Here is a 20,456-nt window from a genome sequence, read left to right as displayed (position 1 = left end):
AATTTCACTATACCACTTTGGACCTTTCTCTTTTCGCTGATGTATCTGAAAAATGTTTTGTCACCATTTTTTCTCTTTGGCAATCCTCTCTTCTGCTTGATTTTTTTGCCAACTTGATTATTTTCTTCGTCTCCCTCAGTTGATACAAATATTCTTCTTTGTGCTCCTCCCTTTGGGATCCTTTATATTTCTTGAATGCTGTTCTTTTAGCTTTAATTTTGTCAGCCACCTCCTTTGAGAACCAGATAGGTTTCAATTTTCTTTTGCTTTTCTTTACGTTTCTAACATATAGAGCAGTTGCCTTGGTGATTGCTCCTTTTAGATTTGTCCACTGCTGATCCACATCTCTCTCGTTCTCCCATCCTTTAAGTTCTTCCTCCAGGTACTTCCCCATTTCCTCAAAGTCTGTGTTTTTGAACTGTAAAACTCGGGTCTTTGTGGTTCTTTTCCCTATTCTATTAGTGATATTAAACCATACTGTTTGATGATCACTGCTGCTGAGGTGGGCGCCCACCTGGACATCTGAGACATTATCTGCATTAGAGAGCAATAAGTCGAGTATAGCACCTTCTCTCGTGGGTTCCAACACCATTTGTTTGAACAAAGATACTTGCATGGCATCCATTATTGCTCTACTATTTTTAGTTTCTGCAGATGGGATTTTCCAGTCTACATCTGGCATATTAAAGTCACCCACGATCACCACTTCTCCCTTCCTACCTATCTTATGGATGTCTTCAATCAGATCTCTGTCCAGCTCTTCCTTTTGGTTTGGAGGCCTGTAAACCACTCCAATATAAATGGACACTCCGTCATCTTTTTTTAGGGTGACCCATAGAGCTTCTTCTTTACCCCAACTTCCTTGTAGCTCAGATGCTTGGATGTTGTTTCTGACATAAAGAGCCACACCTCCCCCTTTTCTATCCTCTCTGTCCTTCCTTAACAAGTTGTAGCCTGGTATTTTTGAGGGATAGATGAAAGGAATACATGGATCTTAATTGTACCCATGAGACTGATCCCGTCATTTATTAGAATTCTGCTAAGGCTGTAATAAGAGGACATATCATAGCTTTACTCAGCGACTAAGCATAAAGAAAAGTAAAAAAAAAAAAAAAAGTGTTGGAGTTAACCAAATAAATGTCTGCTTTAAAAAGTATCCATATTTGTGACATGATGCAAAATTCAAAGGTTAAGCTACTGGCAGTTAAAAATGAGTTGGATAGTATTTTGATTAGTAAGGCATATCAGTCCCTTTTATTTTAAAAATTGAGGTTACATCAATGGGGGAATAAATCTGAGAGATTGTTTGTTAGCTTGGTTAAATCTAATCATGGACTTAAATAGTTGGTTTAGGAACCTCAAACTTGTGAATCCACTTCTTCCATTTTGCAAGCCTTTCGGTCTTATTACATAAAATTGTATACTTCAGAAAGGCTCTCTGATTCGGAGAAACAAAGATTTTTTGAGAATTGAAACCTCTCACAGTTGAGCCCTGCACTAACAGGCCGATTCAGTAAAGTCCGCGGGAGAGCAGGCGAACGCCTGCTCAGGCCACTCGCCTGTGCGCGCGATACAGTATTCAAATGAGGCCCAGTGGTAGAAATGGGCAAAAAGTGGCGCTAGGGACACTAGCGCGTCCCTAGCACCTCCTTTTTCACAGGAGCGGCGGTTGTCAGCAGGTTTGACAGCCAACGCTCAATTTTGCCGGCGTCGGTTCTCGAGCCCGCTGACAGCCATGGGCTCGGAAACCGGCAAAATTGAGCGTCCGGTTTTCGACCCGACAGCCGCCGGCCAACTTCAAAATTTTTTTCTTCTTTTCTTTAAACTTTTTTTTACTCTTCGGGACCTCCGACTTAATATCGCCATGATATTAAGTCGGGGGGTGTACAGAAAAGCAGTTTTTACTGCTTTTCTGTGCACTTTCCCGGTGCCCGAAGATATTAGCGCCTACCTTTGGGTAGGCGCTAATTTCTGAAAGTAAAATGTGCGGCTCGGCTACACATTTTACTTTCTTATCGCGCACAAATACCTAATAGGGCCGTCAACAAGCATTTGCATGTTGAGGGCGCTATTAGGTTCGGCAGGTTGGACGCGCGTTTTCCGCCCCTTACTGAATAAGGGGTAAGGGAAAACGCACGTCTAATGACAGGTTAACAGTGCTATTAAAGATTGAAATTGGTTAAATATGCAGGTCCAGATGTTTTGGGTCCTGAATTCTGTAAGCTCTTATGTGATCAAGTAGCCACCCCCCTTAAAAATATGTTGCAGGCTGTGCTGGAGCATGTTTTTTTTTTCTTTTTTTTTTTTTTGAAGTGGGACACAATTTGGCAACTGTTGCTTTGCTTCCAAAGCCTGGTAAAGATACTCGCTTCCCAGAATCTTTTCGCCCTATTTCATTATTTAATCAAGATATCAATTTACTCGCTGCTGTGCTGGCTTTCTGATTAAGCTTGGACATTAGTGACCTAGTTTCTTCTGATCAAACTGGATTTATAAAAGGAAGAATATCTAACTAACATACTTGAAGCTTTACCAGCCTTGTATTCTGGTATCATGGATGGAATGCTAGTTAGCCTGGATGCTGAGAAGGCATTTGACCGTGTGGAGTGGGCATACCTTGTCTTGATGCTGGTGTTATGAACGCGCTAGGAAAGCCCTAGGAAGGGCGGAGCGGCGCGACCGCTTGCTCCTGAGAGGGAGTGTGAGCCCCTGGGCCCAAGGTGGCTCAGGGAGGAGCCCCAAGACACTCCTCGAGTGAGTAAGCAAGTACTAGCATGGGCAGAGCAAAAACACAGAAGGGCGAAGTGGATCAACCCTCTGCTGAACCAACACGTACTGTAGATGTCAGAGGGTAGAAAACTCTGGGGCAAGGTACCAGAGTAGGGGATTCCTAACCGGTGAGAGTCAAAGAATCAGAGTACAGAGGGGACGAGGACTCCTGGAACTTGGACGAGAAGAGGACTCCTGGACTGGACGAGACTCTCGAAGACATGGAGACTCTTGAAGACTTCGACAAGGGGATTCTCTTGAAGATGAAGAAGAGTTGAGGCTCTTGGATACTTGGGAGAGTGGAGACAGCAGCGCGGCACAAGCCACGCAGGGAAGGAAGCAGCAGCTGGCCGCGAAAGCCAGAGAAAGCGCAGGAGAGCGGCAGTCCAGACCGCGGAGAAGGCCGCAGTGCTGGAGAGAAAGGTGAGGCCCTGTCCGCGAGATGGGGTCCATGGACAGGGGCGTAACAGCTGGAGAATTTTGGTCTGAGACCCCAGTTTATTCAGTGGGTACATTTGTTGCATAACATGCCTCAGGCACAGCTCCATGTGAATGGCTCCCTTTCTGAAAAAATTTACCTTGAATCAGGGAACTGGACAAGAATGTCCACTGTCACCTTTGTTGTTTGTCCTTTCATTGGAACCATTAGCTATTAAGCTGTGAGCAATGCCGATATTTGCAGGCTTTTGTGTGAGGAACAAGATTTTGAAAATGAGTCTATTCGTTGATGATATGATGCTATTTAATCAATGGAAACCCTCGGGAGAGCTTGAGACACGTTCTGCGACTATTAGATAATTGTTGGATCTTCTCAGGTTTCAAAATCAATTATAGCAAGTCTGAAGTGTTGTATACAGATCCACAATTGCAAGACAGATGGAAGGGCTCCTTTCCTATAATGTGGGTTTCTGGTCATATGAGATATTTTGGGATACAAATGATTCCTAATAAAACTGAGTTATACACTCGAAATTTTACAACCATTCTAGATAAAATAAATCCTTATTGCAGAGCTGGAGATCGTTATCATTGTCTCTCCTGACCAGATGTGCCTTGATAAAAATGGTAACATTGCCTAAATGTCTTTATTGTTTACAAATGTTACTTATTTGGGTCATTAATAAGGATATCCGACTATTTTGATCTTTTGTGAGTGGGTTTCATTGGGGTGGCAAGAGAGCTAGAGTGTGTTATGATATGTTGCTTTTAGATAAGCATTCAGGGTGTCTATTGTTGCCTAATATGCACTTATATAACATTTCGTGTCTTCTACATTATATATAGGTTTGGATTTCCAAAAATCACAAATTTGATACTGAAGGGTTGATGCTCGAATGGATCCGACCTTATAATCCTAGTAATCTATTACATGTTCTCAGGATTAATTTACCGCACATTGAGGGCCCTAGCTTTTGTTTTCAAGCTAAACGTAAGGCGTGGATTGCTTGGAGAAGGAGGATGGGATGGGAATGGCTGATTTCTCCTTTTTTGACTTAATGATAATCATGATTTCCAACCCGGGATGGGAAGGTCTATATTTCATGCTTGGGCCTTTTGCTTGGATGTATCAATGGGTGGATGAAGAGACTTTGAATCGCCGGGTGGTCGCGTGTTAAATCTAGGCCGCGGGCGGGTGGGCGCCTGTTCCAGGCGGCGGCGGCGGCAGCGGGGGGACACGCGTTAGTTCGAGACGGCCGGCGGGTGGTCGCGTGTTAAATCTAGGCCGGGTCCGCACAGGCGCGCATTCATTCACTGCCGGTGGGGGCTGCCGGAGGCAGCCCCCACCGGCATTGAATGAATGCGCGCCTGTGCGACCCCTGCGATTCGGCGCTCAAGGCGTGACGTCACGGCATGTGACTGCCTTGAGCGCCGAATCGCAGGGGTCGCACAGGCGCGCATTCATTCATCCAGGCGGAGGAGCCGGCTGCTTTCGCCACCGGCTCCTCCGCCTGGATAAATGAATTCATTCACTGCCGGTGGGGGCTGCCTCTCCGGCAGCCCCCACCGGCAGTGAATGAATGAATGTGCGCCTGTGCGACCCCTGCGATTCGGCGCTCAAGGCAGTCACATGCCGTGACGTCACGCCTTGAGCGCCGAATCGCAGGGGTCGCACAGGCGCGCATTCATTCATCCAGGCGGAGGAGCCGTGGCGAAAGCAGCCGGCTCCTCCGCCTGGATGAATGAATTCATTCACTGCCGGTGGGGGCTGCCTCTCCGGCAGCCCCCACCGGCAGTGAATGAATGCGCGCTTGTGCGGACCCGGCCTAGATTTAACACGCGACCACCCGCCGCCCGCCGGCCGTCTCGAACTAACGCGTGTCCCCCCGCCGCTGCTGCCGCCGCCTGGAACAGGCACCCACCCACCCGCAGCCTAGATTTAACACGCGACCACCCGGCTCCCGCCGCCGCCGGCCATCTGGACCCACGCGGCCCTCCGACAGGTATTTAAAAATTTTTATTTTTTCTTCTGACAGGTTTTGTGTGTCCCACATCATTACATTTTCTCGATCATCTCTGTATCGCTTTTTTTTTTTAAATTGTGTTTTATTGTTTTTGAGTATCTTAAGCGGTGTCGATGGATTTGTTACTAGACTCACAGTCCTAACTCCTACTAGGGGGAGGCGGTAAACTAACACGTTACGGCCGCGGCAAAACAGTGCGTTACTAATGAGATAACCTGAGCACGCGTTACGGTATCGGAGGGGAATAGCTAATTCCTTCATTATACAGCTAATTCGTTCATTTACATGCCGGGTGCGGGAAGGGTTACGCGTCTGTTTTAAGAAGCGCTACGGACGCGCAAAACTGGAGACTGTATCGCTGGTTTGCCTTACGCGTCCGAATTGTGCGCAGCGAGCTCGTTACAGACGAGAAATCTTCAACTGAACTTTACTGTATCGAGCTGTTAAGTAGGTGCTTCCCTAGGCGCTTTTCTTTACATCCAAGCGGCCAGATTTGTGACCAGCTGAGTGCCTATCTTGTGATCTGCTATGCCAGTGTGAATTATAATCAATGAAAATATTTGCCCTGTTTTCTGCAGCAGTTATTTGAAATATTAAAAATACTTCCCAGGGTCATACTTTCATTTAATAGGGAGACCTGATCACTCGCTCGCTTTTATGCGCAGATTATCGGCTCAGGTTTTGAACGTGGATGTGGCCGCTTATTACATAGGCCCTTACCGCGCTTAGGTAGTGCGTGGATTTCTGCATGCAAATCATTTGTATAATTTATGTTTTTTTACATCCCGTGGAAGCAGCATCTTCAGCCGCGCATGGTGATCAAAACCCACACTCATAACTAGCTCCTGCTTTGCCGCAGGTCTTATTACATCGGTCCCTGGACTGCTTCATTGATCTTCCTCAATATTTTTGATAGGGGGATGCAATTACCAAAGGGAGGATCTAAATTTCTTGCAGTGGCACTTCTTTTAGCCATAAAAGGGGTATTATTGTATTGGAACAGTGATAAGTTGCCTGCTTTTAGGTGTTGAAGAGAGCTCATATTGCAAATGGCCCATAGAGAGTATTTACAAAAAAATATGTGCACGCTTTTAGAGGGTTGGCCAATCAGGGTGGATATTTTTGGCTATGAGCCTTGGTCTACTTTAAATATTGTTATTGAACTTGGAGGAGCAACAAAAAGCTTTGGTTGTGTACTGAACTGGGAGTGTGTGAATAGAGAGCTTGATTGTAAGAATGGATTGGATTTTAAGTGCTATTTGAAGTTCTACAGTTTTGTAGGTTTAAAAATGGAATCACTTTCGTTTGGAATCTGAGTTTGATCTTCTGTTGTGTTTGACCACAACACGTATACTCTTTGTAATTTTTTTATGAGGTTATCAACTTGGATATGGTTCTATTTGTATCCATTCTTGGTGATTCCAATAAACAGAATATATATACATATTAAAGTGAAGCACGTATTATTCACAACTTCCAAAACAGGAGACCATCAAATATAGATATCTGAAATTTTTGACTAAAATTTTAATTGAGCTGAAACCATGCCAATAGAGCCGATTGACTACATATGCAATAACTGGGAAAGAGAAAGGAAAAGTGGAGGATAAATCAGTAGTGTAATCTTCCTGCCCTAAACATAATCCCTGCAATCCATATAGCGAGATATCCACCCTACGCTCCCTTGTAGCACAGTTCCAGCCTGCAGCCCCCCTACAATGACAAAAAGTCCCGCCATCAGAAGAAAAAAAAGCGACAATAAGATCTACCGTCCTTGCTGCATAATCCCGACCTGCAGTGACAGAGAGCTCTAACACCAACGAGTCGCCTCCGTCCGACCTAAGCCATTACTGCCGGCTCGACAAGAGAATATAAAGCCATCCCACAGAGAAACATCCCCTAATGTAAGCGTACGACTAATTCTTAACAATGGGAAGCGCAAAACTGACGGGGAGAAATCACTACAAGAAAACCGCCTACCCTGTCGCTATGCAGCAAACTCAGCCACCGCCTGCGCAAGGAGCCTGCCCGAGACTACAAAAAGCAGCCCCTCCGCAAAGCACAAGAACACTGGAGCGCCGACGACCAGACGCCGCTCCCGGGGGTTACATTCTATTCCGCCCCGGCCCCTTCCTCCCACTCCAAAGGTTCCGCATCGCCGTCAGCATTAGGCCCCCCGGACTCGGGCAATTCGTTTCGTTCTCGCTCTGAGCCAGTTGTTTATCGCTTGCAGTGAGAACGAAGAGGTAACGTTGTCTCAGCTCAGTTCGGCCCCTGTCATAGCCGGCGCGCCTCGTGGCGAGGAGAACACGGTTGCCATGGAGACCGACATACTTGGACCGGAAGCGGCTGAAGCGTTATTCCTGCCGGACCGGAAGTGGCGAGAAGACCTGGAGGAAGATGGCGGGCTTGGCGGTGAGGGATCCCGCAGTGGATCGTTCTCTGCGTTCCGTTTTCGGTAAGAGTATGGCAGGTGCAAAAAGAGGCAATGGCTTCGGGGTAGGATGAAAGAGTCGTGTTTCAGCAAACACTGAATGGGAGGAGAGAGAGACCGGAGCTGTGCTAGCAGTAAAAGTCTCTCGTTCTTGATTCTTCAAGATTCTCCGGCGTTGTTCTCATTAGTTCCTTTAAAGGATGAAATATGCCAGCTTTTGAGTGAAATATCACAGAAAGCTTCCTTCGAGGGGATATGAATCATTGAATTAAACGTGATGAAAAAAATAAAAGGAGCAAGCAGATTCTAATGGTTAAGATGGTTGCATGTTACTAGGAGCAACAAGGTATTCTCTAGGCAGCTATCCTTTTACTGTGTGTCTGTGACTGTATTTCAGTAAGAACATGTTCCCCAGTAGCACAGAAAAACCAAAAGTAAAGGAAAAAGGGGTTTAAAGTGGGCTCAGGTAGGATAAGACGTACCCGGATCAGTCCAGACTGTGGGTTATGCCTCCCTTCCAGTAGATGGAAACAGAAAAACTCGAAGGGTACCCTCTCATAACCTGGTGTGCCACCTGCATCCCTTCAGTATTTCTCTGTCTCCAGCAGATGGATGTGGTGCAAACCCTGCAGTCTTGCCTTGATATTAGGGTTAAGGCTGTATTAAAAAAAAAAAGAAGAAGAAATCTTTAATAATACAGGAAATCATGCAAAAAAAAAAAAAAAAGAAATCCTCCCAGGGGGGTAGGCAGGTGAGACCATCCCCCCTGGTAGCAGGTGGAGGAGCTGGGGTTGGTTACCCTGCGGAGCTCCTGGCAGGTAAGGCGCCAGAGAAAGATTACCGGTGGGTCGGTACCTCTTCTCCCTTCACTTCCCAGACCCTATATATATATATATATATATATATATAATTCTTTCCTTTTTCTTCCTCTTCACCAAGTTCTGCCACCCTTGTTAATTGTAACTGTACTTTCGGTCACCTGAGTTCTATTTTGATGTATTTAATGCACTCCCGTTTCATGTAAACCAGCAAGATATGTTCTCATGATTGCCGGTATATAAAAACCTTAAATAAATAAAAAAAATAAATATATATACACACACAAAAACCCCCAACATAAAACTTGGGAGAAAGAAACAAGCACTCTCATTAATCAATAAATCATTCCAAAAATATAGTTTTTCTTAAAATTATTACTGTTTTATTGAAGATTTAATAAAAATATGAATTTGTCAATATTTCATGAAATCAATCCCTAATATATCATTGATTATTTTATTTGCACCTAATAACCATGATCACTGAATCTTGTTTTAAGTCCAAATGATCGTAACCCTCAACCCTATCCTGCTTCTTACCTCAATCTTGCCCTAAATGGACTTTACATTTCCTAAATATGTTAATGTTGTGGTTGGTCTTTTATAATGGAAACACCACTGTGATTATATGATTTTAAATCTTAAACTTCTCAAATCACATTACTATCTTCTTTTGTTAGTAGTGTATTCCATTCAGATGGTTTTATCTTCTATCCCAACAAGGACCTCGTTTCGCCAACCTGGCTTCCTCAGGGGAATGCACTTGATGAGACCAAACATCAACAGAAAATAATCACTTCCACCTCTTGTTTCTGAACATAAAGGAGTGGATCAGAAAAAGCACACTCAATTCACTCCGGCTCAATAGCTCCTATTGTTTTGTTTGACAAAATCTCCCGAATACAAGTGTGCACCTTTCTGTAAAATCAGAAGCCCACCTCCACGTGTGTCAACCATATATTTTTTTTCGGGATCTCCAAACCCCTTAAATCACACCTTATTCCAAGTTGAAATTTCCAATCTTTAAAATGGAGTCACGTATCAAACGCTCAACTAACACTTCGGTATTGCGCTGTGGTGAACAACACGGGGTAAACTTTGTAACGTGTTAGGTTTATTCAAAAACTATCCCGGTTGTCCGCTGCCATTGCCGGTTTACACAAATACTTCTCCATCTTGTAACCGTGTGTCTCCCTCAGTATTGCTTCATAAGGTAAGAAGCAGGATAGGGTTGAGGGTTACGATCATTTGGACTTAAAACAAGATTTAGTGAACATGGTTATTAGGTGCAAATAAAATAATCAATGATATATTAGGGATTGATTTCATGAAATATTGACAAATTCATATTTTTATTAAATCTTCAATAAAACAGTAATAATTTTAAGAAAAACTATATTTTTGGAATGATTTATTGATTAATGAGAATGCTTGTTTCTTTCTCCCAAGTTTTATGTTGGGTTTTTTTTTGTATACAATAGTTATAGCACCGGTGGAGACAATATTGCCTTTCTTTTTTGATTTATATATATATATATATATAGCTATAATAAATAAAACAAAAAAGCAGCCTGTGAGTTCTTTTTTCTGCCGTTTATATACTTAGGCGGCTGCACGGCGGTACGGGTCTGGTTGACTCTGGGCACATTTACTCAAGGTCCCTGCCGCTTCCTATCTGCCGTGACTTTTCGACACCCCTCCCCTCGCTGCAATGCTTGCAGAGAGTCATTATCGCGACTCTCCCATTCAGGCCTGTGCTCTCTGCGCCTTTCCGGTGGGGAAGGCAGCTCCATTTGGGCAGCGGAGAAGTTCATCAAAGCCCCGAGGTGCAGCGAAGAGATCAGCACCTGAAGAGGCTCGGGCTGATCCGTTCCCTCTGAGTGGGAACGATGGCCATTTTGAATACATTTGAAGAAGCGCAAGCCAGGACAACAGGGAGGAGGGGAACTACCTCCTGACATCCCTGGTCTCTGCTAGTCCTGAGGATCCTTCTGATCCAGACCAGGACGTTTCTGATGGTGAGCCTGATCCCCTGATGGGGGAAGGGGTTGGCTCTAATGCCTTTACCTTGGATTTTGTGCTTATGCACAAAGCCTTTTTGGCTTCTCAGACTCAGCAAAGCGGTGCTTCGCATTTGGGTCGTCCAGTTGGGCCTCCCCACAAAGTTGCCAAACGATTAGACACTCGGGCGTCCCTGCGTGTTGCTAAATTGCGTGGCTTTTCTCTTTCGGGCGGGTCTGCCCTTCCAGTCGGAGTGGATGTCGGAGCTCCAGACCTGCTGGCTTCTTCCTTGCCCCCTCCCGGCACGGGGTCTAAGGAGGGCCTGGGAAAGCAAGCTCCTCTGGATTGTGACGACCCGAAAGTGGTCCGGCTGTTTCACAGGGAAGAGTTGGAACTTCTTATTCCCTCGGTCCTATCGGAACTCGGGGTTGAGCTCCCCCAAGAAACCCTACCACAGGATTCCGTGGACCCGGTCCTAGCAAGACTACGGGCCCCAGCCAAAGCCTTTCCTTTTCATCTGATGCTCCAGCAGCTGATGGCCCGGGAGTGGGACGTGCCAGATGCCGGTCTGAGAGTGGGTCGGGCAATGAATAAATTTTATCCCTTGCCCGAGGAGTCTCTTGAGCTCTTGAAGTCCCCTAAGGTAGACGCATCAGTGTCGGCTGTGACAAAACTGACCACAGGAGCGGCGGCACTCAAGGATCTTCAAGATAGGAAACATTAAAGGACCTCACGTTGAAAACGGTGTTTTTGATGGTGATCTGCTCCGCTCGCAGAATTTCAGAAATAAACAAATACCAACACAACCCAAGAATGCTCTTCAATATCTTACGTTGCCTAATCAAATCCTCCAATGACCAGACATCACCAACCTCCAAGCTCTCAAGCAACGACTTTGCAGACTTCTTTAACGAAAAAATAAAAAACCTCATAAGCAACAACCTCACAACACACACGACCCAAAAATACAAATCAATCAAACACCAAGCTGGCCCAAATTTGATTCAGCATCATCACTGGAAATCCAAAATATCATAAAAAAAATGAATCCAGCTAAGCACCCTATCAATAGCATACCCATACAGACAATCAAAGTCATCGAGCCATCAATAACTAAAACATTAACTGACATTGTGAACCTATCCTTCACAGAAGGAAACTACCCCGACTGCCTAAAATCAGCAATTATCAAACTCACACTGAAAAAGACCAACCTTGATCCAGAAAACCCACTAAATTACCGACCCATATCAAACCTACCATTCATTGCCAAAATTATTGAAAAAATTGTCCACTCCCAACTCGGTGACCACCTGGAAAGGAACAACATCCTACTTCCCACGCAATTCGGCTTTGGGAAACAACTAAACACCGAATCACTACTCCTATCATTGAACAACACCGTGCTCAAAGGATTTGACAACGGCCAAAGCTACTTTCTAGGCCTACTAGACCTAGCAGCAGCCTTCGACACGGTAAACCATTCAATTTTGATTGACCGTCTATCCGAAATCGGTGTAAAAGAAAAAACCCTACAAGGGTTCTCATCCTATCTATCACAAAGGACCTACCAGGTGTCAATCAACGACACCCTCTCAAAGAAAATAAACCTTGACACTGGAGTTCCCCAAGGCTCCGCACTATCAGCAACACTCTTCAACATTTATCTTCTCCCGATATGCCACTTCCTCTCAAACCTTAAACTGACTACATAATATGCCGATGATATCCAAATACTTATCCCAATACACAGCTCTCTGGAAATCACCTTGCATATAGATTGTATTTTTGAAATATGTAACCGAAACTATCCTGGCACTAAGTAAGATAGCATTTCCTCAGCGGAACATTAAAGATATGTGCCTCTCTGTAAACCGTTGTGATGGTACATGACCAAACGATGGTATAGAAAAGATTTTAAATAAATAATAAATAAATAAATCACCTACAAAAAACAGCCAGCTACCTCACCAAAATAAAGCAACTACTAACCAACATGAGACTTATCCTAAACATTGATAAGACAGAAATAATCATGCTGGATAGAAAGAATAACCCATGTAAATGTGAGATAAAGAAAGGTGAACAAATGTTTGTTTTTCTTCAAATAGAACAACTTCAGCAATTTTTGGAGGCACAAATACCAGTCACGGCATCCCCATTGGTTTTAAATGAATAGGGTATGAAACAGGAAAAATAGTTGTGAAGCTATGTAAATGTCTAACCATATTTCAATTATGGTTTCTCCTCAGAAATTTCTGAATCTCAGCAATGCTCGATATTTTTCTTGTTAAAAAAAAAAAAGAATAACCCTACGCACATACCACCACTCAACATAATGAATAAAAAGTCAGCAATCTCCCCTGTCACCCATGCCCGCAACTTAGGAGTAATAATTGACTAGAAACTATCCTTCAAGAACCACATCTCCACAAAAATCAAAGATGGATATCACAAACTCCTAACCCTACGATACCTAAAACCTTTCGTTTCCCCCAACGACTTCAGAACAGTCCTCCAACTACTCATTTTCTCCAACCTGGATTACTGCAACTCCCTGCTTTTCAACTTACCTCTCATCACCATTCGACTGCTCCAAATCCTTCAAAATACAGCCGCCAGAATACTCACAGGAACGAAAAAATACGATCACATTACTCCAACTCTCATTTCACTACACTGGCTCCCAATAAAATACAGGATAGACTATACAATACTATCCATAATACACAAAATAATATATGAAAAACAAATTGGCTAAGTGTATCCATAAAACTCCACTCACCAAACCAAAATCTCCGTTCAGCTAACAAAGGTCTATTAAAAATTCCACCTGCTCGTCACAAACTTACCTCAACTTGGAAGAGAGCCATATCCCTAGGAAGCCCCAAACTATGGAACTCCCTCCCAATCGAATTGAGAACACAACAAAATTTAAAAACCTTCAAAAAAGAACTAAAAACTTGGATGTTCACCAAAGCCTACCAAAACACCCTATGACTCTATGCTACAACTTCCCTCCCTATCGGCCCATATAAACATGCAGATCCAATCCAAAACACGTAATTTAACCTGTACAATTTACAACCAAACTATCAGGTCTATCCAGTAAAGTGCAGCCGCGTTTACATCGCTCCTAACCCGCATTCTACTCACTTTCTGGCCGCGTTAGCCCTTCCTGCGATCCACAACCCCCTTTAACCTACTCCTACCGCGTCCTAAAATCCCCGGGCAACCCCTTTCCGCACGCGGCATGTATATTGCATGTAAACGAGCGAATTAGCTATTCCCTAGCATCCAGTAACCCGCGCCCCGAGTATCGCTATTTTACCCTGCCGTTTTGCCGCTCATTTAACCTGCTAACTTACCGCCTACCCTTACCCCTGCGTTAGAGGCAGGGGTAAGGGTAGGCGGCAAGCTTTCCCCCAGCCCCCGCTCACCTGCCCTGGCCGCGTCCATGGATGCTGGTCTCCGGGGCAGCCCCAGTCCTCTCCCCTCCTCCCGAAGCAAAAAAAAAGTTGCAAGAGAGAGAGGGGAGAGGACGGGCAATCCTACGCTCGGCGACTTACTTTTGCAGCCCCCCTCCGGACATCGTGGCTTCCCCCGTGCCAGTCCCCTCTCTCCTCCTCCCGAAGCAGGGTGCGAAAAGCAGCCTTGCTCCGGGAGGAGGGACGAAGGGACTGGCAGTGTAAAGCGGCGAAGCGACTTACTTTTTGCACCCCCTTCCGGACATCGGACGACCTCTCCTGCCTCCAGCTGCTCGCGAAGATGGACGCCTGCACGGCCGCTGAAGACGTGACGTCACGACGTTTGGCGTCACGGCATGTGATGTCACATCTTCAGCGGATGTGCAGGCGTCCATCTTCGCGAGCAGCTGGAGGCAGGAGAGGTCGTCCGATGTCCGGAGGGGAGTGCAAAAAGTAAGTCGCTTCGCCGCTTTACACTGCCAGTCCCTTCGTCCCTCCTCCCGGAGCAAGGCTGCTTTTCGCACCCTGCTTTGGGAGGAGGGAAGAAGGGACTGGCAGTGTAAAGCGACCTCTCCTGCCTCCAGCTGCTCACGAAGATGGACGCCTGCATGGCCGCGGAAGACGTGGTGTTGCGGCTTCAGCGGCCGTGCAGGCGTCCATCTTCGCGAGCAGCTGGAGGCAGGAGAGGTCGTCCGATGTCCGGAGGGGAGTGCAAAAAGTAAGTCGCTTCGCCGTTTCGTACTGCCAGTCCCTTCTTCCCTCCTCCCGGAGCAAGGCAGCTTTTCACGCCTTGCTTCGGGAGGAGGGGAGAGGGGACTGGCAATCCCGACTTCCTGGTATCTGTCATTTCAAATGACATTTGAAATGACAGATACCAGCGTGGCCGTGAAGCGTTAGGCCTGCGCACCCAGGATACTGTATAGGCGCTCTATACAGTAAAATGGGTTGCGCGGGCCTAACACTTCACGGACGCTTCTTAGACGCAGCTTGCATTTGCAAGCTATTTACATACAGGATCGAGCGGTAGGTGAGCTGCACTGTGCGTGCGGCAACCGCGGGTGCGCCGGGCACTAACGCAGCTCTTCCTACCGCTCGTTACTGGATAGACCTGTATGTTTATAATGACTAAGATAACTATGTTAACAAGCGTATGAATTTTTGAACACTGTTAAACATCGAAACTTTGTAAACCATTGTGATGGCGAAACTGAATGACGGTATATAAAATTCGATAAATAAAATAAAATACAAGCCCTTTCTTGCAGGGAACCTTTTTTGAGAATTTCTGATTCTGGAATCTCTCTTCGTACGGTTCCTTCCTTTTTGCCAAAGGTGGTCTCATCCTTTCATTTAAGTCAATCAGTAGAGCTCCCGGCCCATATAAACATGCAGATCCAATCCAAAACACATAATTTAACCTGTACAATTTACAACCAAACTATGTTTATAACGACTAAGATAACTATGTTAACAAGCATATGAATTTTTGAACACTGTTAAACATTGAAACTTTGTAAACCGTTGTGATGGCGAAACTGAACGACGGTATATAAAACTCGATAAATAAAATAAAATAAAATACAAGCCCTTTCTTGCAGGGAACCTTTTTTGAGAATTTCTGATTCTGGAGTCTCTCTTCCTTTTTGCCAAGGGTGGTCTCATCCTTTCATTTAAGTCAATCAGTAGAGCTCCCGGCCTTTACAAATTTATCGGCCGATGTCCTGCACGCGAGGGAACTTCGGCGTTTGGATGTTAGAAGGTCTCTCTTATTCTATTTGGAGGTCATAAATCTTTTCAGAGTTTCAGATCATTTGTTTGTCTTATGGAGCAGTCCTAAGAAAGGTCAGAAAGAATCTAAGCCAACGATTGCGCAGTGGTTGAAAGAGGCTATATCGTCCGCTTACATTTGTAAAGGGCGACCGGTTCCTGAAGGGTTAAAAGCCCATTCCATTCGCTCCCAGGAGGCTTCTTGGGCTGAATGCCAGCTGTTGTTGCCACAAGAAATCTGTAGAGCGGCTACCTGGAAGCCGCTCCATACGTTTGCTCGTTACTACTGCTTGGACGCCCAGGCTCCAGATGTCAGCAATTTTGGCAGTGGAGTTCTTCATGCAGGACTCTCAACGTCCCACCCTGTCTAGGGAAGCTTTGGTACATCCCACAGTCTTGACTGATCCGGGTACGTAAAGGGAAAAGAAAATTGGTTCTTACATGCTAATTTTCATGTCTGTAGTACCATGGATCAGTCTAGACGCCCGCTCAGGGAGGGGGTTCAATGAAGAGTCCGCACTGATATTCAGTTTTATTGCAGAAGTCTAAGGAAAAAGGCTACAAGTTGCTTTCTTATTCAAAGGGGAATAATTCCCATCAGTTCTGTAGTTCTATTTTTAAGGTTTGGTCATTACTTGATTCGTTGTTGTTATTCTTGTTCTGCTTGGATAATCTTTATACTGAAGGGATGCAGGTGGCACACCAGGTGGCACACCAGGTTATGAGAGGGTGCCCTTCGAGTTTTTCTCTGTCTCCATCTGCTGGAAGGGAGGCATAACCCACAGTCTGGACTGATCCGTGGTACTACAGGAACAAAAATTAGCAGGTAAGAACCAATTTTCTTATGGCTTCGAGGTAGGATGAAAGTCGTGTTTCAGCAAACACTGGGAGGAGAGAGAGACTGGAGCTGTGCTAGCCTGCCAGCAGTAAAAGTCTCTTGTTCTTGATTCTTCAAGATTCTCTGGCATTCTTCTCATTAGTCCCTTTAAAGGAGGAAATATGCCAGCTTTTGAGTGAAATATCACAGAAAGCTTCCTTCAGGGAATGTGAATCATTGAGGTGAACGTGATGAAAAAAATAAAAGGAGCAAGCAGATAGGTTTTAAGATTTCCAGTGTGCTTCCAAAACACAGGAGGGAGTCAAGATAGGGCAAATTGCTCCCCTATCCTGACATTCAGATTCTAATGGATGTACTACTGCTTAAGATGGTTGCATGTTACCTGGAGTAACAAGGTATTCTCTACGCAGCTTTCATTTTACTGTGTATCTGTGAATGTATTTCAGTAAGAACATATTCCCCATTAGCACAGAAAAACCAAAAGTCAAGGAAAAAGGGGTTTATAGTGGGCTCAGGTAGGTTAAGACATGTGACCCACAGACACCCATTCTTCACAACTATGCATCCCACATGTCTGTCCCCTGACTCACACAGAGCGTTAAGGAACCAAAAAAACAACGGGATTACGGTGGGCTCTGGTAGAGTAAGATCTGTGATGCGGAGACACACGCTCATTCAAGTGACACAAGTACAAAACGCCTTCTCTGTATTAGATAATGAAGAAGCTCTTGTGAAAGAGATCGAAGTGGTATCTGAAAAGAAAGAAGAAATCCAATGCATACAGAAATTCCATAATACAATCAATAACCAAAGGAAAAAGCTCATTGTGCTGGGTGACTCTGTCATCAGAGGCACTAATTTGGGAACTCTTTTCGAGGGAAACACTACAGTTAAAAGCCTCCCAGGATCATTGGCTGGCAGAAATGCTATTCAGATAGTCAAAGCAATCAAAGAAGAAAGCAAAGACTCTAAAATTGATGATATCCATCTGGGAACCAACGACCTTGCTAGAAACAGCATCCAAGCGGTACAGAGAGATTTCCAGTCTCTAGCGAAGCAGATTATTCACATGGCGACAGAAGTGTTACCTGTTCATGGAAAGGGGAAAGAGAGGATAAGCCATATTGATAACTTCAATGTATGGCTCAAATCCTGGTGTAAGGAACAAAGTTTTGGGTATATTGGGTGCTGAGGCCATGTATGGAACAGTAAAAAGCTCTTTGTCAAAGATGGTTTACATCTGTCTGTGGCAGGAAAAAGGATCCTAAGAGATAAATTCAAATCCTATGATATAAGGCATTTAAACTAGATGCCGGGGGTATTAGAAGGAAATTAGAATGTCACCCCCCAAATACAAATGCAAAGGAAAAGGGTGAAGTGGATAACAAAAGGAGTCAAAGAAAAGCAGTAACCTGAACGAGAAAAGCTGGAAAGCTATGAGCACAAATGCTCATAGTTTGGGCAATTAAATCCCAGATCTGCAAGCCCTAATGGTGGAGGCAGACTTGGACATTGTTGCTGTCACGGAGACGTGGTTCACGGAATCTCATGATTGGGATATGGCCATACCGGGCTATAACTTGTTAAGGAAGGACAGAGAGGACAGAAAAGGGGGAGAATTGGCTCTTTATGTCAAAAACAATATCCAAGCATCTGAGCTGCAAGAAGATATGGTAAAGAAGAAGCTTTATGGGCTGTCCTTAAAAAAGATGATGGGGCATCTATTTTTATTGGAGTGGTTTACAGGCCTTTAAATCAAATGGAAGAACTGGTTCAAGATATCCAAAAGATGGGAAAGAAGGGAGAAGTGGTGATTGTTGGAGATTTTAATCTGTCGGATGTAGACTGGAGAATCCCTTCTGCAGAATAGAGATAGTGGATGCCCTGCAAGGAGCTCTGTTCAAACAAATGGTAATGGAACCCACAAGGGAGGGAGCTATACTCGATTTAGTGCTCACTAAATGCCTAATTTTACAGAGAATTGTCTGTTGGCCAGGTAGGATTTGAACCAAAGTAGGGCAGCGCCAGAGATGCCAATGTCAGATAGGTGGGAAAGGAGGAAGTTGTGGCTTATCATGTCAAATGCTGAGGATATGTCAAGGAGGGCAAGGATGTAACAGTGACCTTGATCTAGGCCAATGAGGAGGGCGTCAATGAGGGAGAGTAAGAGTGTTTCGGTACTCAAGTTTTTGCGAAAACCAAATTGAGAGGGATGAAGGATATTGTTGCTTTCTAGGTAGTCCATAAGCTGGGAGTTGACCACCTTTTCCATGATTTTAGCGATGAAAGGAAGGTTTGAAATGGGGCGATAGTTAGCTGGGTCCTTGGGGTCCAGAGAGGGTTTTTTGAGAAGGGGGTTTGACAACTGCTTCCTTTAAGGTGTCAGGGACTGAGCCGATGGAGAGGGAGCAATGAAACTTGGAGCCTAAATTTAAGCACTCAGTCCTAGTAGCTTTTCAGAAGGTCCCATTTAGAAGCCTAACTCCTGAGGCTAGGCACTTACATGCTTTGAAAATCAGCCTCTGTCTTTTGTCGACATGCAGGTCCATCATTATGCTAGTCACCTTTGTTTGCCTACCAGTACCATGGTTTTCAGTTTTTATTTTAGTTTTCATGCGAATTTCAATGCTATGACAAAAACAAATCAGTAGGAAAATAACTTTTCCTCTGATTTTCTCCTATTCATTATAACAGTCATTTTTCCACTGATTTTTTTTTTTTTTTTAAACAACATTTACATTCCCAGGGAAAATAAAATAAAAACTAAAAACGAAGTTCCTGAACATACCCAGATTCATCCCTACCAGCAGATGGAGGTAGAGAACAAAACTTTGGGCACTGCCACATATTCGAGAGTGCCACCTGCAGTCCCTCAGTATTTCTCTACCTCCAGCAGATGGTAGAGGTGCTAACTGGATATTTTAAGGAAAATTGCTCCCTGAGGTGACAGGCTCCTGCAGAAGGGTCGTCTTTCGGGTTGAGCTGGGCAAACGGGGGGGGGTTGGATGCCCCTGGCCAGCTTCAGCCCGGGACCCCAGGAGCACTGACAGCCAGTGGTCTTGGTTCCCTTGGTGGGCCCGAAGCCCCTCCGCCTGCCCAGGACAGGGAAGTATCCTTACTTTTATTTTTGGGCTTTCCTGTGTGCCTTTAAATCTTTGTTGTAAAAAAAAAAAGTCACCGGCAGCTGTCTGCTTTTGCAACAGCAGAAGCATATGGCAGGCTGTGCGGCCTAGCAGGCTGAAATCCTCGGCAAGATCGGGTGCAGGCCGGGCAGTAAGTGGGCAGATCGGGGGATCATTCAGAGGAGGGTGGTCCCTGTTGGGGCAGATTCACTCCGGTGGGGGCTGGCTGTATTCCCGAACGAGCCGTACGGTTTTCAGTCGCGGCAGCGGCCTCTTCACTGCGGGAAATTCTTGGGGCAGTGCGCCCTCTTCAGGGTTTGACAGCTGCCGCGTGGTGTGTCCCTCCCCCTCGCGATCTGGGCAGCGGGAAAGTGCACAAGCATAGGATTGCACGTTTGGATTTTTATTTTGCCTTGCTTTATTTCTTGGTGCTTGTTATGACAGACAAGCAGCTCAGAGAGACCTGTAGGGCTTGTGGTAGCCCGTTGGTCGGCCTGAATGAGCGTGCTGGAGGGGAGGAGGGGGGGGTCTGAAAGGCAAGCAAAGCCAAGGAGGCATTCGTGGGCCACGGCGGTGGCGCTGGGATCACAGGAGGGAGTGGCTATGGCCGTAGAAGCGGAGCCAGATAGGGGGCTTCTCCCCGGGTCCGGGGGGGTCCCCACCGCTCCTGTCTCCCATGGTTCGACCTAGGGAAAAAGGTCCAGATGTTTCGGGCCCCAACAGCCCCAAGTGCCCTTTGGGGGCCCCGGGGTTTTTTTCGCCCGAATTTGTTCTTTAA

General features: G+C 45.3%; 2 protein-coding genes across 6 annotated transcripts in view; one reads left to right on the top strand and one right to left on the bottom strand.

Moving 5' to 3' along the window:
• Nucleotides 1-7,538, bottom strand: part of TRMT12 (tRNA methyltransferase 12 homolog) — a 61,352-nt gene extending 53,814 nt beyond the window's left edge. For both annotated transcript variants that reach the window (XM_029607395.1, XM_029607397.1), the window contains exon 1: nt 7,212-7,538. The gene's annotated coding sequence lies outside the window, so the exon portion shown is untranslated. The remainder of the gene's footprint in view (nt 1-7,211) is intronic.
• Nucleotides 7,539-7,592: 54 nt separating this feature from the next.
• CSTF2 (cleavage stimulation factor subunit 2) overlaps nt 7,593-20,456 on the top strand; it is a 101,416-nt gene continuing 88,552 nt past the window's right edge. For all 4 annotated transcript variants that reach the window (XM_029607394.1, XM_029607392.1, XM_029607391.1 and 1 more), the window contains exon 1: nt 7,593-7,689. In XM_029607394.1, coding sequence (XP_029463254.1) covers nt 7,632-7,689 — 58 coding nt within the window. In that variant the 5' untranslated portion in view covers nt 7,593-7,631. The remainder of the gene's footprint in view (nt 7,690-20,456) is intronic.

The sequence above is a fragment of the Rhinatrema bivittatum genome, chromosome 6 (genome assembly GCF_901001135.1).
Source record: "Rhinatrema bivittatum chromosome 6, aRhiBiv1.1, whole genome shotgun sequence".
Taxonomy (NCBI): domain Eukaryota; kingdom Metazoa; phylum Chordata; class Amphibia; order Gymnophiona; family Rhinatrematidae; genus Rhinatrema; species Rhinatrema bivittatum.
Note: the sequence above shows the minus strand (reverse complement) of the source record. Positions and strands in the feature narration are given on the sequence as shown.